The sequence below is a fragment of the Myotis nattereri genome, assembly GCF_964212035.1.
Source record: "Myotis nattereri genome assembly, chromosome: 7".
Taxonomy (NCBI): Eukaryota; Metazoa; Chordata; class Mammalia; order Chiroptera; family Vespertilionidae; genus Myotis; species Myotis nattereri.
In genome coordinates, this window is record NC_138082.1 from 56,001,354 (window position 1) to 56,018,856 (window position 17,503).

At 46.3% G+C, this 17,503-nt stretch overlaps 1 protein-coding gene across 1 annotated transcript in view; it reads right to left on the reverse strand.

Annotated features, from left to right (window-relative positions):
• The window catches only part of TANC1 (tetratricopeptide repeat, ankyrin repeat and coiled-coil containing 1), a 237,453-nt gene that overhangs the window by 51,422 nt on the left and 168,528 nt on the right, over positions 1 to 17,503 (reverse strand). The window contains exons 8-12 of the mRNA XM_081095903.1: positions 12,342 to 12,605; positions 5,376 to 5,498; positions 4,273 to 4,554; positions 2,406 to 2,563; positions 1,227 to 1,458 (exon numbers count right to left, since the gene is read on the reverse strand). Coding sequence (XP_080952029.1) covers positions 1,227 to 1,458; positions 2,406 to 2,563; positions 4,273 to 4,554; positions 5,376 to 5,498; positions 12,342 to 12,605 — 1,059 coding nt within the window. The remainder of the gene's footprint in view (positions 1 to 1,226; positions 1,459 to 2,405; positions 2,564 to 4,272; positions 4,555 to 5,375; positions 5,499 to 12,341; positions 12,606 to 17,503) is intronic.

Sequence of the window (17,503 nt, forward strand, 5' to 3'; positions counted from 1 at the left end):
AAACTGCTGTCTCTGGGTGAGCACAGTGAAGATGACACACACACAGAGGAAATCTGGAAAAGACCCTCAGGCCCCCTCCCCCACGAACAGGACACCCTCAGTGGATTTCTGGGAAAGGATTGACCCCCAAAAGGTGAAGCATCCAGCCCAAGGCACACAGCTCGTGGGGGTGGGGGTGTGGAGTGGGGTGTGTGTGTGTGTGTGTGTGGAGAGCTCTGCTTTATAGACTCCTAGAACGGAGCATGCTCGTACAAACCTACATCTAGTTTCCCATTGATCAGCACCAACTTTCTGCCCAGGGAACTGAGGAAAATGATGACATCGGCTTCAATTCCCTCTCTCCAGCACCTTTTGGAAGAAATGCTATGAAGCCAGGTAAACTAGCTCAAAAGATGAGGAGGAAGGATGAAAAAATGAAGGGCCCGTAACAGCACTAGTGCCCCTGACCTTGTAAAATATTCAAGGGCAACAAGGTCAGACTTCCAGAAATGCTTCAGGTTCAACTCACCTGAGCAGAGGGAGGCCCTGAACAAAACATGCTGGCAATCTCGCTAAACAATGACCTTATCCCCTGCTACTCGGAAGTGCAAACCAGGCAGGTCACAGTTCCTGGAGCGTCTACATGATCTACAGGTACAAATTAGCTGCTTTAGAAACGTGTCCATTGGGGAGTACTTGTTAGAGATGCTTCATTTAAAATGACACCATTTGGAGAATATTATGCTAAGCAAAATAAGCCAGTCAGAGGAAGACGAGTATCATGTAATCTCACTCAGATGTGGAATCTAATGAACAAAATTAATTGATGAACAAAAACAGATTAGAGACATAGCAGCATAGAACAGACTGCAGCAGGCGGGGCTGAGGGTGGGTGGGAAGAGATCCACCAAAGAACCTGCATGCATATATGCATAACCCATGGACACAGAATAGGGTGGTGAAGGCCTGGGGCGGGGGGTGGGGGCAGGCTAGAAGGGGTCAATGGGGAAAAGGGGGGGGGACATATGTAATACCTTCAACAATAAAGATTTAAATAAAACTACACTGTTTGGGAGGGGCTTTGGGGAGAAAGCTCTGAGGAAGGGGATGTAGATCCACCCATACCCTCTCCCTGTGCCACCTCACTCCCACCCCAGGACCACAATAACCCCTCCTTCTGACGACAGCCCTGGGGACTCTGAGTCACTACTGCAGGGGTTCGGGGGGGGGGGTACTGCTGGAGGTACCGTTTCTCAGGCTTGTGAGCGGCTCCAGCACTCCCCTCTTGAAGGCAGCCACGGGGTCCTGCACACAGGACCGGAGGCTCAGCATGCTCTGCAGCTGGGGCTCCCTGATCAGCAGGTCTCTGTAGGCAGCCAGCTGATGGGACCGGCAGAGCAGAGCCGCGATGCTGTGCACGAACTCGGGCACCAGGCACGTGTACGTGTTGTCCGCCTGGCAGTAGTGGTAGGCCACCACCTGGGGGGGAAGAAGTAGGCCGTCAGCATCACCTCACATCCACACCACAAGTGACACCGTGGAGAAGTTCAACAGGGACAAAACCAGAAATCACCCAATTCCTGCCTATCCCGTGAAAGGACAGAGATGGGTTCCCGCCTGAGCACTAAGAGGAGAAGGAGTGGTCCCTTTCACCCTCACACACACACGGGGACAAAATCCTCTTGGCTGCCCATGCCAGACATGCAGAAGTGAGGAGCAGGGACCTGGGGTAGAGAAGCACTCGTTTCAGCCCCTGTACCTACCTCCTGGCCCAGCCCGGAGGGGTTTCCTCACTAGAAGCCCCTCATCACCGCCCACCCCTGGTGGTTCTCCAGCTCCACTCTCTCACACCACTGCTGCTGGGGAGACCCACATGGCTCACTAGGAGCGAGATGTAACAGATTTAACGCAGGAGGGTGCCTTAGGAGCCCGTGATGGAAGCTGAGCAGATGGAAAATTTCAGAAGGATCTTGACGACCATGAATGTAGGAAGAAAAGGTCAGCCAAGTCTCTCTTACAACATCACAAGGAATCTCTGACAGAAAGACGGGAACAAGGGCCCCAGGCAACAGAGCGTAGGCAGAGGTGGCTCTGGTGGCTCGGGGGTTGCATTACAGGCTCCCAACCTCCTGCTCTCCTTCCAGCTGTAAGGGTGCGTTTGTGGAAGTGCAGGAATATCGCCTGCTGATCGAGGAGTTTTCAGTCCATCATTTAAGAGGAATACAAGCCCACTGCCAATGTCTGAAGCTATTTATTTTCATTAATACCTTTCACTTGCAGTATTCCATCACAATTTTATCCAAAGCTATACTTTTGCATTAAGCCATTACTGTCTCCATTTCAAGATCCCTTTTATAATTCATTTTTCAGAAGCCCAACTCTCTCTCTCTCTCTCTGGAAGTTCTTGTAGACCAGGAGCACATTACCTTGGATGCGAGATATTTTGCTGCATCCTCTCTCGGTCTCTGGTTTTCAGGAGTGTCAGAGCCCAACCCAGCAGGCATTTTGGCCGTGGTGGTACCACCAGGAGAAGTACTCGGTGAAAGCAATGGAGTGAATGGAAGATCCGGGGAGGAATCTGAAGCTACAGAGAAGAGAGACCAATTCCATTGTTTACAACATCAGATATTGAACTTATTTCTTGATTAGAGACAGAGAGCCTTCAATAGGTGATGAGTGAACAAAGGTGCACATGAGAACACCTGTCCCCTCTCAGCCCTGTCTCCCATCCACCAGTTGTCCTCATTGGAGAACTGGTTTCTCATTTCTTTTATTATATTATTTTTGGTTTTTAAAAAAATCTTGCTCACTGCTGGTGGGAATGCAAACTGGTGCAGCCACAGTGGAGAACAGTATGGAGTTTCCTCAAAAAACTAAAAATGGGCCCTGACCGGTTTGGCTCAGTGGATGGAGCATCGGCCTGTGGACTGAAGGGTTCCGGGTTCGATTCCGGTCAAGGGCATGTACCTTGGTTGTGGGCACATCCCCAGTGGGGGGTGTGCAGGAGGCAGCTGATCGATGTTTCTCTCTCATCGATGTTTCTGACTCTCTATCCCTCTCCCTTCCTCTCTGTAAGAGATCAGTGGGATGTATTTAAAACAAACAAACAAACAAACAAACAAAAAAACCCTAAAAATGGAACTTCCATTTGACCCAGTGATCCTACTTCTAGGAATATATCCCAAGAAACCAGAAACACCAATCAGAAATGATATATGCATACCTATGTTCATAACAGCACAATTTACAACAGCTAAGATTTGGAATCAGCCTAAGTGCCCATCAGCAGATGAATGGATTAAAAAACTTTGGCACATCTACACAATGGAATACTATGTAGCTGTAAAAAGGAAGGAACTCCTACCATTTGCAACAGCATGGATTTCACTGACTTAGTGAAATAAGTCAGTCAGAGAAAGATAAATATCACATGCTCTCACTCATTTGTGGATTATAATGAACAACATAAACCTATGAACAAAAACAGATGTAGAGACAGAGAAGTATTGATCAGATGCTCAAAACTCAGAGGGAAGGCAGGGAAGGTTGGGGGTGAGGGGGAAAGGTCAACAGAAGGACTTGTATGCATGCATATAAGCATAACTGATGGATGTGGACAACAGGGGGTGAGGGTGAGGGTGAGGGCAGGATTGGGGGGATGAGGGGACATTGGGGGGATAAGGACACATTTGTAATATCTTATTCAATAAAGGGAAACAATATAAACAAAATAAAAAAACAAAACAAAAAAAATATTGCATTGCTCACTTGATTCCTGGTTCACTATGTTAGAGATATTTTCTTTTCATGTGTTTATTACACACAAAATAAGCCATAGTCATATCTTTGGCTACTCCATCCCATTTCTAAGTTGACTTTTACATTTTTTGTAAATCCAGCATGGAAGACAAAGGCTGCAGAGCACAGGGTACAAGAGAACTCTGCACGAACTCCTCCTGCCTTGTCCTGCCAGGAGCCTACCCACCTTGGTTTTAGGACCCAAAATTCCCCAGGCACTTGGTGGGGCCTCATCTCTGCTCATATAAAGAGGGAGACATGCTTTGTAGTTGGGAGGCATCAGGGAGGACCTGCCTCACTGCAGAGGTCACAGCAACACAAGCTGTGTGATAGACAGACGGACACCCAAACAGTCCAACAACACGATCGCAAACCTGATAGAACAGCTGGAAAAACCTGAGGAAACTGGGAATTTATGTCTATCCCAGCAGCAACTTCCTCCATCTACCTGATGTTAATATAATACGCTAGACAAGTGGTTAAACACAGACATACTTTTAGGTGACGACCCGGGGCTGTTGGAAGCAATCTGCCTCATGCGGCTCCCATGGCAGCTCAGTGCCACCAACTTAGAAATGATGGCCGTCTTCCCAAAGCCCACGTTTCCCACCACCACTGCCCCTCTGTTCTCGGGCAGCTCCGTGGTCCGCAGGTTCTGCTCTATCTGCTGGAAGAGCCACTCCCTTCCCACAAACACAGAGTCCGTTGTTATGCTCGGTACTTCAAACAGCAGGGGCTTCAGCAAAATGTCTTGTGGCTTGTAGGGAGCAAATCGTGCTGAAAAAAGAAGAAAGACCATTATTTCAGAAGAAAGCCATCATTTTATACACTAAAAAAAACACCTCACTTGATTATTGCATGTGTGTTACACTTAGTACATATAGCCTACAGTTTTACCTCAAAAGGGATCTGTGTTTCCAATCTGATCCTATGAATACTCCTGAAATACTTCCTTTATCATGCACCACTGTCACTACAGCGTATCCTATTAAAATGACTTTCTGGTCCTTTTATGTCTCTCAAGTATTCTCATGACTCAAGGCCGATACACAGAGAATTAGAGAAAGTGATTCCAAGGGCCACACCATGGCTCATCAGTTTAGCTCAAACTATATTTAAGACACATTTCTCCCAATGCTGTGTGAGTAAAATGAAAATGCGTTTTCCCCAGAGATAGGGCCCCAGCTCTCACCTGGTGTCATGGTGCTTTGCCCCCTTTAGCCATGCTATTGACCACACACCTGTGCATTATGGGTAGATGTAGGAGGTGGCCAATACCACCCCCAAAAAGTGAAACAAAGTTGATTTTTGGTTGATGGGGGGGGGGAAAAAAAAGTTGAGGGAGTTAAACTACCCCTCACTTCAAAATAACATGCTGCAGAATTATTTTTCAACTCCAGAAGGAAGTTCATCATATTTTAAAAAGTACAAAATTATTAAGGAAGGCTCCCTAGCACACCTTCCAGATAAACTTTTAACAGTGCCCCCCGCCCCCCGCCATGTTTAAAAACAGGTGGTTTAACTGCTGGATATCATGGGTTTTCCATGTTTCATCAATGAGCTCCTACTCACAGGGACAGCGATGTAAGGATAAATACCTTTGACTTCCTGTGCCCTACCTCCGGCCGTGCTGTGCCACGGTAATCTAATGGACGTCCGAAGAGGAGCATTTCTCTGCCCGTCTAAATAGCTCAGATCTTCCAATTTGGTTGAGCTCGTCGCTGTAACATGAAATGGAAGTTTAGTCTCTTCAAAGTTAAGTTTCATATCATACCCAAGCTACTAGAATTATAAATTACTAAACAATTCCGCTCAGGCATTCAACAACATTTACTTCGAGGTGATTTTGATTTTGTTCACCCAACTCAATTTATTTTTCCAGTGATGTTTACCCAAAAAATGGTAAAAACAAAAACAAAGCAAAAAAAACAAGTGCTCCTCATTCTTAAATGAAAGTCATGTTGATACAGTTGCTAAAAGTCTCCATGAGTCCTGGAAAGTGACTAATTTCACCATAAAGTTTTATGAAGACATCTGACAATCAAGTATCACTCCTCCGCAAAATTCCAGTCCTTGCTGCAAACACACAGCGCAGCCCAGAGAACCTCCGCCACTGCTAGAATTCCAGCCTCATTAACCAAGCAGACTACCCATACTATTCCACAGTGCTCGCAACCTGAAAGTCAGCTCCTGGCAGTAAAAGTAACCTTTCATTGGAAATAAACATATTTCTAAGCTTCAAAAGTGTGTATATATACACATACACACACAAATATATGTGTGTGTGTGTGTGTGTGTGTGTGTGTGTGTATATATATATATATATATATATTACGTTATATAATACTAGAGGCCCAGTGCACAGATTTGTGCACCAGTGGGGTCCCTCAGCCAGGCCTGTGGAGATCAGCGGATCTCCGCGCCGCCACAGCCCAGCCTTACACGCAAGCTCGTTGGGCTCCAGCCCACTGTCCACCTCGATCCCGCACAGCACAAAGTAGAGCGTGAAGTGGCAGGTGGCCAGGGAGGAGCCTGAGCCTGGGCTGGGTACTGGGCGGCTCCTGCTCATCCCGTCCCCGCTGCACGCCTGCTGCTGCAGCCACCGCTCGGGCATGCAGGGGGAGTGTCTGTGGGAGAGGCTCGCGCTGCTGCAACTGCGCTCGCCAGCAGTGAGCCCAGGAGTTTGGTGCCCATCAGTCAGCTGAGCGGCGCTCCCACTGTGGGAGTACACTATCACCAGGGGGCAACTCCTGCATTGAGCGTCTGCCCCATGGTGGTCAGTGCATGTCATACCAACCGGCCGGTCATCCCGTCGTTTAGGCTTTTATATATATAGACTAGAGGCCCGTTGCATGAATTGGTGCACCAGTGGGGTCCCTCAGCTTGGCCTGTGGGATTGGGCTGAAACCAGCTCTCCGACATCCCCAAGGGTTCCCAGATTGCAAGAGGGCACAGGCCAGGCCGAGGGACCCCACTGGTGCACTACTGGGGCCGGGGAGAGATGTGGGAGATTGGCCAGCCAGGGAGGGACCGTGGGAGGGCTCCAGAGCATGTCCGGCCCATCTCGCTCAGTCCCGATCGGCCAGACCCCAGCAGCAAGCTCACCTACCAGTTGGAGCGTCTGCCCCCTGGTGGTCAGTGCACATCATAGTGACTGGTCGACTGTCTGCTCCCTGGTGGTCATTGCACGTCATAGTGAGCGGTTGAGCAGGTTTAGCATATCATTAGCATATTATGCTTTGATTGGTTGAACGGTTGAATGGCTGACCGGACGACCGGACGCTTAGCATATTAGGTTTTTATTATATAGGACACATTACATACATATGTACTTTTTAAAATTCTAAACAGAACTAATCACATTTCCCTCTGTAAGATTCGTAGCACATAGGTACCTTTAAAAAGGATTTAGGGTCTATTCCAGCAAAGACACAGTTGGATTATAAAAACAATTAATGCAAATAATTTTACTAACCCTTAGCAAATCTTAGAAGCAAATATACAGTGTGGTTGTTTTTGTCTTTAAAAAATAACAACAGCTCTTAATTGCATATCTAGGTCACAATAAGGAAATCTAAATAAAATTAACCTAATTTGGTTCGTGGAATAAGTGGTCCAATGCAAAGTCCTGCTGTTTTTAGACATATGATCATCATCCAGGACAACAGAACACAGATGTCATCTGAGGGCTAATGAGGAGAAAGGGGGAGTTACATTCCAAGGGCTAAGGCTCCTAAGGGCCAAGCTTCAAGGGACAGAAGTCAGGTAGAGCCACCCTCTGCTGTACCCTCTGGCTCTGATGCCCCTGGCATCACCTGCCTGATGTGGGCCCTTCCGATTTTCCCTTCTGAGTCCTCAGTCCTCTCCTTCCTCAGTGCCAGCCCCACCCTCTCCTTCACTCGACAGCCACCCAAGCCGGCTCCGTGGCTGGGCTCTGTGACAGTGTGCCCCTGTGTGCCCTGCTCCCCGTCCCAGTCCGTGGAGAAACACCTGACACTGACTTTACAAGAGCAGACACTTGCGCTTCTGCACCATCTCAGTGCATATCTGCACCGTTCACACACCGTGAGCACATTCGCAACAGGGCTTCGCACAGTCCTTCCTGTTCGAGGCCGCTAACTCCTCATCAGAACCTCCAAAGGGACCTAAGTTACGGGAGTCCAATGGCAACTTCTAGTTTCTTGACCGGGCTGTGGTGGGCCATCAGGACCACACCCATCACCCTGGCTTCCTATGATGATCCAGCTTGGAACATATTTGTAGGCTCCTGCAAATGGCGCTCTCCTCAGCATGCCTCACCTGAGGACCCCCACCCGTTCCAAGCTGAGGCCGAAGGGACAGCCAACAGTGTAACCCATGAGCCAGCTCACGAATGGGAACAGCCATGAATGTCGGACCTGTTGCCGCAGCTCTGGCGAGCTCGAAGATGCTGGGAGCCTCGCCAGGGCCCCATTTCCCTTCTTCCTGACCCCTTAAAACATGACATTGGGCCGGGCCAGTGTGGCTCAATGGATGAGAATCAACCTATGAACCAGGAGATCAAAGTTTGATTCCCCTTCAGGGCACATGCCTGAGTTGTGGGCTCAATCCTCAGTGGGTCTCGTGTAGGAGGCAGCCGATTGATGTTTCTCTCTCATCACTGATGTTTCTTCCATCTCGCTCTCCCTCTCCCTTCCTCTCTGAAATCAATTAAAATATATATTTTTAAAAAAGACATTCAGTTTATAGTTCTGTGACAACCTAGAGCAGTGATGGCAAACCTTTTGAGCTCGGCGCGTCAGCATTTTGAAAAACCCTAACTTTGGTGCTGTGTCACACATAGAAATTTTTTAATATTTGCAACCATAGTAAAACAAAGACTTATATTTTTGATATTTATTTTATATATTTAAATGCCATTTAACAAAGAAAAATCAACCAAAAAAATGAGTTCGTGTGTCACCTCTGACACGCGTGTCATAGGTTCGCCATCACTGACCTAGAGGATTACGAATATGAGACTATAAAGCGTTGTAAAAGAAGCCCTTGTTTGACACACATGCAGGAGATGAAGTTTCAAATGGTTTTCAGATTTCCAGTTGCCACAGTTTCAGCTCCAAAGTACACAACAAGTGGCCCCCGTAACTCCACAGCGCTGTCAGCCTCTATGTCAAACACGAGTAAGCTGCGTTGAAATGGACCACCCCTCAGCAGGGCTGCAAGCCACCAGCTGCTGGCTGCCTCTGCTTTCTGAGGTGTTGTCAAAGGCATAGAGAGAGAGAGGGTGGAGGGTGGAGGCAGGGATGCCTCGGCCTCCCAGCGGATCCCACTCTGCCTTCTCACTCATGCCTACAGATTCCCGGGCATTAACAGTACAGGATTCAGACTCGTTTCCTGGTACTTAACACTACATGCTTTCAAAAGCCTAAACAGTGTTCGGGGCTGAGAAAAATCAGAGGTAAAGCAGTAACTTCATGCTGCCCTAAACCCACTGCTAATATCTCTACAATTAAACTAATTACACGCTCACTGCACACACACTGCACCCAACATCTGGGTGAGGAGAACACTGGCATATGCTGCAGGAAAGAGGTTTTATTAGGGTGGGGGTGGAGAGAGGTGAGGTGAGTGGAGTGGAAGGAGAAGCAAAGGAAGGCTCATCTAAGCTGAGCAAGGAGAAGCATCTGTTGAAACATCATGGACTAACCCCAGTGGTCGGCAAACTGCGGCTCGCGAGCCACATGTGGCTCTTTGGCCCCTTGAGTGTGGCTCTTCCACAAAATACAGACTTCTGCACATGGGCCACGAAGTTTCAATTGTACTGTACATGCGTGCCCGCACATGGTATTTTGTGGAAGAGCCACACTCAAGGGGCCAAAGAGCCACATGTGGCTCGCGAGCCGCAGTTTGCCGACCACTGGACTAACCTATCAAAGGTAAATGCCATTAAATCCAGGCCATTATCAGTTCGAGTTTTAAGAAAATTGTCTGGTAATGATCTTTGTTGGTTCCCTTGAAAACTAAACAGTGTTCTCTGATCCACCTAGGAAGTATTTCAAAAGGGGGGTAAAAAAGTAGTAAAAAAATAGTAGCCCCTAATTACCCAACTTCTAACTGATCTAAGAAAGCATCTTAAAGGCTTCTCATTCTGTGTTTTAATAAAGGAGTAAGGTGTCCGTGCCATACATCTGATGTGATATACAGTAATAACCTGACTGCAGGACTGCAAACCAATTCCACGCCAACAAACCGTTTACAAAGACAATCTCTGTGTAGTGAAACCATCTCCAAACCTAGCCAAGTTGTTTTTATAACCCTGGACATAAAACTTTTACTGTGCTGGGTGGTTAACGGTGAACAGACCACCACAGTGCTTTGCAACAGGCCCAACGACAAGCAGAGCTGGCATCCTGTTTCCATACCCGCGTTCCCGGGGGGACCGGGTGCCTTGAGGTCAGCACCCCCCTTCCTCCACCTGCCGGTCCTTACTCTGCATACATCACATTCAATCACTGGATATTTCTAGCAAATGGAATTTATGTTTATATGGATCTTACATGCAAATACTTCCTCAAGATTGCAGTATAGGGTCCCTTACGTATTACTGTCACCCTTCAAACACGGAGTATTGCCTAGTCCCTGTTTAATTGTAGCGGCTTGCCTTCTCATCACTAGACAAACAGTGGTGCATATAGTACAGACCACCGGAATCTTCTGTTCTTTTCAACAATACCCGAAAGATCCTGCCATTCCCTCTTAACTGAGGTTCAGCTTTAGGGGTAGGAGGGTGGGCAATGAAAAAAATCTACCAGATGTCCAGCTTGTCAACAGATACTATGCTGGAAGGCACTTGCCTATTTCCTTTAAAAAATATGCTTTCAGTTTATAAAATGTACAATGCAGAACGAGCAGACCCATTTGGGCCAGGCAGTCACTGCTCAAACCCAGAGTGCAAAACCCTCCCAGGTCCACAGGAGGTCTTGCTCAAGTGCATACGTAGAGGCTAATGAATGAACACAGCAGCAATCAGACAGCCCTGCTCTGTAATCACTGCCGACGCCTGGAAAGGCTCAGCTCACACCCACTGTCACTTCACAGGGCGGGAGAGCCCATAAAAGAACATCAAGCAGGCACATCACCCCAAACGGGGGCTTTTAACACTGTCGACGTAATTTATTAATGTTTCCCTTAATTTTAAAATAGCTCCATGAAACTGAACACAAGTTTGCTATTTTGTTGAAGTCAATAAAACCATCACGTTCTGGGATAACACAAATGAAGCATTTATCATAACTAAGAAATCCAGTCTAAAATGCCTGGGGGACAACATGTTACACCGTAGGTGGCAGGATGGTGGTGGGAGGACACGAAAGCTTTTGGAAGAACCATCACTCAAATACGCATAAACCCTCAGTACCACTCTCTGGCAGACACGCCAAGCCTCTCTCCTGGAATAAGGCCATTTTAAGTCCTTTGAAAGCGAATTAGAGTTGTGTCTAGGAACTTTTCCATTAGGGCAATTTATTTATCAAGCTGTTTCAGAGTTTCATTGTAAAAAAAAAAAAAACCCACAAAAACACACAACAAAGCATCCAACAACAACCAGAGTGACCTGCCACATCCTGAAGGAGCAGTAAAAATCACAGGAAAAGCCTTTGATGTAAGAAGGGAGGACCTGGGTCTACACATTAGCAGAGGAAAAATTTTAAGCATTGTGTTGGTAACAAAGAATGACTGAAACAAGTTCCTCTTCTAAGTTCAACCCAAGGGCACTGAGTTTAGAAACTCAGGACATGAAAGCAGGCATGTCACAGCTCAGCTGCAGAGTTCCTCTCCCCACCCCAACCCCCAACCTTCTCTCCTCGCTTGCAACCACCCACTGGCCAGTCATGTAGCAAGTCACCACTCTTGTATGGGCTTCTTAGCTCCGGCTGCCCCATGGTGCCAGCTTTCATTTCCTCGACTGAGAGCTCTCACTTCCGCTGCTCATGTTTTAAGCTGTGAGATCCCTTATAACAATTACACAGAAGTTGACCTTCCATTTGTACGGTGGGCCTCAATGGTAAAGGCTAAGTTTGAAAGTTGGATTGGAAATTCCTTGCGCTGATATTAACAAACTCACTCTGAAGTATGATTCCTGTTTACCAAGATGTAATACAAAGTCATGAATTTATACTCAGGCTTAAAATAACAAAAACAAGGACAGAATTTTTGGTACTTTATGGCTCTTTGAGAGGGAAGAGAGTCTAAATATAGGGTTTCCTCCCAAAAATGTACATGCACACTTTGAATAATTATAAAGGCAGTGTTTATTAAAAACACATCTCATTTTCAAAATTGAACTACCAGCTGTTAAAGTGAGCATACTTTTCTGGGGACGTCCAGCGCAGTAGGATCCCTTAAAGGCCATCCGGGACAGCGTGACCATGTTTCCGCAGGGGTCAACTGAGGTCTAGAAAAGGTTAGGTGCCTGACCCCGGATCACAAAGCCGGCTGACGTCTGGATTAGATTCTCAAGTGGAGAGAGTGAACACGGGCACCTCAGGCCCAGAAGATAACCCTTCTAAGGAGAAGCGTGGCCTTACCTGCAACTGAGTTGGGCCGTGGCATTATGAGCGAGCTGGAGCTCTGAGAGTAAGGGACTGGACCATCTCCACCGGGGGCTTCGGCTGTGGGCAGCACGCTCTCCGCGGACCCAGCGGGCTCCTCTTCCGCCACTGGGGAACAATTATCTGCCCTCCGATCATGAAGCACGCCCTTCTGCACCCCTAACCTTAGGCTTCCGTCCTTATTCCATTCCAAACTGGAGCCACTCCGGTCATCATTTTCGGATGAACTTGTAATTGTGGCTGAAATGAGAGACCAAAAGACTTTGAAGGCTGCCAGGCATCACTGGGGCTGTTGAGAATTCACACACACACACACACACACACACACACACACAGCCCTCCCCACCATCAAGGGAACGTTTTCCGGTCCACACAGATTTTTATCAAAGTCTGCTTCATACAATGTATTTTGGTAAATTAGAAGAATGTTGCTTAATAGGGGATATAAACTGCTAAATTACTCTACAGGGGAGGAAAAAGAACGCTGATAAGAAGATAATGAAAAAGCTGTCTAAACATATCTAGCGTTAATGTATATCTGTGTGATTTGGAGATGATGTTGCCTCTCTTTTGTAACACAGATGAATTGCTCACAAAAGAACTCATTAAATTCCTTTGGCCCTTTAAATAATTTTTCCAAATTAACATCTGTGTACGGGGGAGAGGACAGGGCAGCACCATGGTTCATGCAGAAAAGATGCAAGAGAAAAATCTATAAAAACAAAAATGCAGTGATAGAGTCAAGCAGAGAATTTGGTCGTTAGCATTAAACTTTGTAACATTTGTTCAAGACCATCCCCAGAGGCTGGCTGGACTTTATTCCTTTAGTGGCGTAGACTAGAAAGGCACTATGTAAACAACGCAAGGAAAACACTAGTGTGGGAAGGATCACGTGATTGCAGAATTAAAATTTAATCTTTAAGGAAGAAAACTGGCACAAAAGAACGTCCAGGCAGAAGAGGAGGAAAATGATGAAGAAAAACAACAATATAGGGCAGGGCAAAAGTAGGTTTACAGTTATGAGCATGTGAAACAGTTTACTCTTATATTTTTTATTAAGCATTGTGTTCTTTTCCATACGAACAACTGTAAACGTACTTTTGCCCCACCCTGTAGGCACCTTACGTCGCTTCTATAAATAGCCACTTCCAATTTCAAGGCCCTGAGCCATATGAGATGTTCACCAAGGGCACTGGCTTGTGTCCTTGAGAACAAGGGCCATGTCTTCGGATCCCTCTGTGTCCCTGTTGCGTGGGGTCAGAGTGCATTCGGAACCCAGCGCCTGGTTTAAGCTGTTTCATCCACAGACCAGGAGGACACACATTCTTATCAGCAGGCTGGTGAATTAGCTCCACAGAGCCTGCTATCGGGGATCAAAAGGTCTGAAGGGGTTTCACTTATTTTTACAATGCTCCTTAAGGCTAAGAAGTAAAGACAGAACAATTTCCTCGCTGTGACTGCAGGGCAGTCTGCCCCAATTCTAAAACTGTCTTGCTCCTGCTGCTCCAGTCAGGACTTACCATTCACTTCTTGTCTTTCTATGTAAAAATGCCCCCCTGCACTCTGCAGCCTCCCTCTGCACGAGTATCTACTACCAGGATCTCTTTTCTGAACAGCACCACGCCTGGCACATGCTAAGTGCTCGATACACGTTTGCTAATTTGATGGGTGAGCAAATGAACACACTTCTATTCCAGTTGGGGTCAGAGACACCGCCGGTCATCTCACTGTTATTGGTTCAGGATGGTTGGTATTATGTCTCCAACCAAAGTGTAAATTTATTTGTGACAGGCCCGTCATACCTTTTGGGTGTCTATCATTATTCCCAGCATTTCCAAGTATTCTATCCGGAGTATTAATACTCATCTCCCATCTGTTTGGAATCAATCGCAGCCTTCACTGTGTGATCCATTAAAAAAAAAGACCCCCATTCGTAGGAGCATAAGTATAGCAAGTATAACTTTCTATCCTAAAAATGCTACTCCTGCTGGTGGTAATAGCAGCAACCAGCATTTCCTGAAGGGCACTATATGTCATGGACTGTGCTAAGTGCTTCACAGGAATACACTAATTTATTAATGGGCTGATTCCTCACTCAATGGCAATTAATGACTCATCAAAACCCTGTTAATAAGTTGTGCATGTGTTACAAACCTTCATTTATAATGCCAGTATTTAGGACTCAGATGCATTTCCCACAGATATGCTATAGTTAATTAGGTTCCCAGGCTGTGCCAATATCTAAGTTATAGGCTGGGGTGGGGGTGATGTATTTGGTTTCAGAGTTGTCTGTTTTATTTTGGGGTGCATATCCTTAAGGTGAAAATAAAGTCAAAGTGATGTGTTTCCCCTAAGTATCATGCACTTCAGAATCAAACCCCCAAGGATCTGAGTCCTCACCCAGACCTCGAGCAGTGGGAACACAGACAAGGGACTCCCCTACTTCCTGTGGCAAGTGACAGCCCCAGAAGCAGAGCCAGCCTGGCAGGGCTCCTGGACTGAAGGAACAGGCTGAAGGCCCAGTTCTCACCAGACAGCCACAGCGCCCAGGCCCTGACGCCTGGCAACGTCCAGGTCCTGGCAGTGAGCAGGAGAGTGGGCGGGGAGGAAGGCCCAGCTGCAGAAACAGTAGCTGAGATGAGAAGTCCCAGACAGGGGCACCACTTCAAAAGCACGGTATTATAAGCTGATGATATGTTGGTAAGTCGGAGACTCTCCACTGCCCTCATAAAGTTCACCATTGCTCACATTATCAATTTTTAATGATATTATTTCCCATTAATCAGCAATAATTAATTGCCATTAATCAGCAATAACCTCATTAATAAATTAGTGTATTCCTGTGAAGCGCTTAGCATTCCACACTCACCAGGGCCCTGAAGCCAGAAGCTCTGAGGCCACGGGCCCTCCAACAAACACACTCCACTAAGATTGCCCCACTTCGCAAGATTCTCCCCCTGGGATCCAATACCGGGTCCACCTACGTGGCTCGAAGCCCGGCAGTGTACTTGCACCTTGGCTCAGGCACCATCAAGTCCCACAGCAGATGCAATGGGGCCGATAAAGGCCCCCCCCGTCCAGTTTCCCTGTGTGACCTCAGGAACACACCAGGGAGGGCAGCCCCACAGTCTCCAGCAAAGGAAAGCTGGTCTGACAACAGATGACAGGCTATGCAAAACTTCTGTGTTTCTTTCCAGCTAACAAAATCCAAACTCCTACTTGAATTAACCCAGTTGCCTTCAAGTCCCCCCCCCCCTCTCTCTCTCTCTCTCTCTCTCTCACACACACACACACACACACACACCATTTTAACTATGACTTTATTTTAAAAAGCATTAAAAAATAAGCTATTTTACATTTTTTGGAGACTGGATAATCTTTAAAGTTCCTTAACAACTTGAAAATTTTAACATTTTATTCCTTCAGCCAGTACAGATGCCAGCTTTTGTCAATTAAGACAGCATGAAGAGATTAACCAAAGAACTTATATGCATATGCAGGGTGTCCCAAAAACATGTGTACACACTTTAATAACTGATAGCTCAATTGATGTTTCTTTCTTTTCAGACAGACTAAGCTTTGAACAAAGGAAATTCTTCCTAAAATGCTACCGGAAGTTTGAAAACACAGTTGAAATGCAAACACTGCCTTTATAATTATTCAAAGTATGTACACATTTTGGGGGCACACAGGGTACCTTCAAAAATGTAAACACACTTTGACAGCTAATAACTCATTTAATTTTCACTCCTTTTCAGGTTTAACTGATTTGAAATAATGGGTGAAGTCAGACTAAGCTTTGAACAAAGAAAATTTATCCACTATAATTTTTTATGGGGATACATAAAAGATAAAGTTTATGGTACAAAACCCGCAACAGTTGACGAATTGAGAGAGCACAAATACCGAATGAAATGATTCTTGATGTTTGTGATTCCATTGCTCTGTGTTATCAGCAGTGCCTGGACCAGAACAGTCATCAGTTTGAAAGCAGGCCATTGACAAAACAAATTATTCATTTCTGTAGATTCTTTTAAATTTCGAAAATGAATCATATGTTAATAAACACTGATTGTATAATCATTCAAAGTGGGCATACATTTTTGGGGGACACCCTATCTGTATATCCCATGGGCACAGACAATAGTGTGGTGGCGACCTGGGGTGGGGCAGGGGCTGGGTGGAGGGGGATAAGGTGGGGGACATGGGGACATGTGTAATACTCTCAACCACAAAATACGTGCTATCATCACTCACGCTGGGTCTCAAGCATGTTTCCAACAGGCAAGGCTCTGTAAATGAGTGATTTATCAGGCCTCGTGTTAGCAAGCTGTGAGGTTACATGGAGTCCCCAATGTAGTATTAACTTAGGCTGGATACTGCTCGCTGATTTACATGTGTTACTTCTGACTCTGTGTAGTTTGAAAATTATTTTTACCACAAACAATGTGTTATCTTCCTCTGCAGTAAAGCACAATTTAACTAGACTGACTATACTAGTGCACAGGGCTACACTATTTAAAAAAAAAAAAGTTCAAAATTTATTAGGACATACACACGACCACAACCTTGAAAAGAGGTGGAGGTCTGAGAACCATCAACCCCACACTTATACTTTCTCGGGAGAAAATGATCACACACACACACACACACACACACACACACACACACACGGTTAATGGCATGTCCGATACCAGTTCTCTGACTGCACACTCCCTTCACCAGGCACAGTGCTCACCATGTACAAGTAGCTCTGAATTATCCGTGGCTAAGGAATATTTTGCAGTTCATGACGTTTGCCTTGTTAAAAACAGGAGCCCCTAGGCAGGGGGCTTTGGACAGGGGCCAGTCATGGGCTAACAGCAGCCAGGAAGGAGCCACGGGTGGGGAGGTGGGGGAAGCAGAGAGAGAGAGATCCACTCAGTCATCAAATGTTTTGGTACATAAGCCTCCGCTATAAAGCTAGATGCCTTCTCCTTCCCAATCTTCCTTCGCCCCCCTCTGCTTTTTGAAGGTTCTATGTTTAATGTACACTTAACATAGAACCAGGGAAAATAATCAGTTTCAGTCCAGAGGCCAACAAGCACTTCGATGAGATATAAATCAGTTATAGGTTCAAAAGAACATCAAGAAGAAAA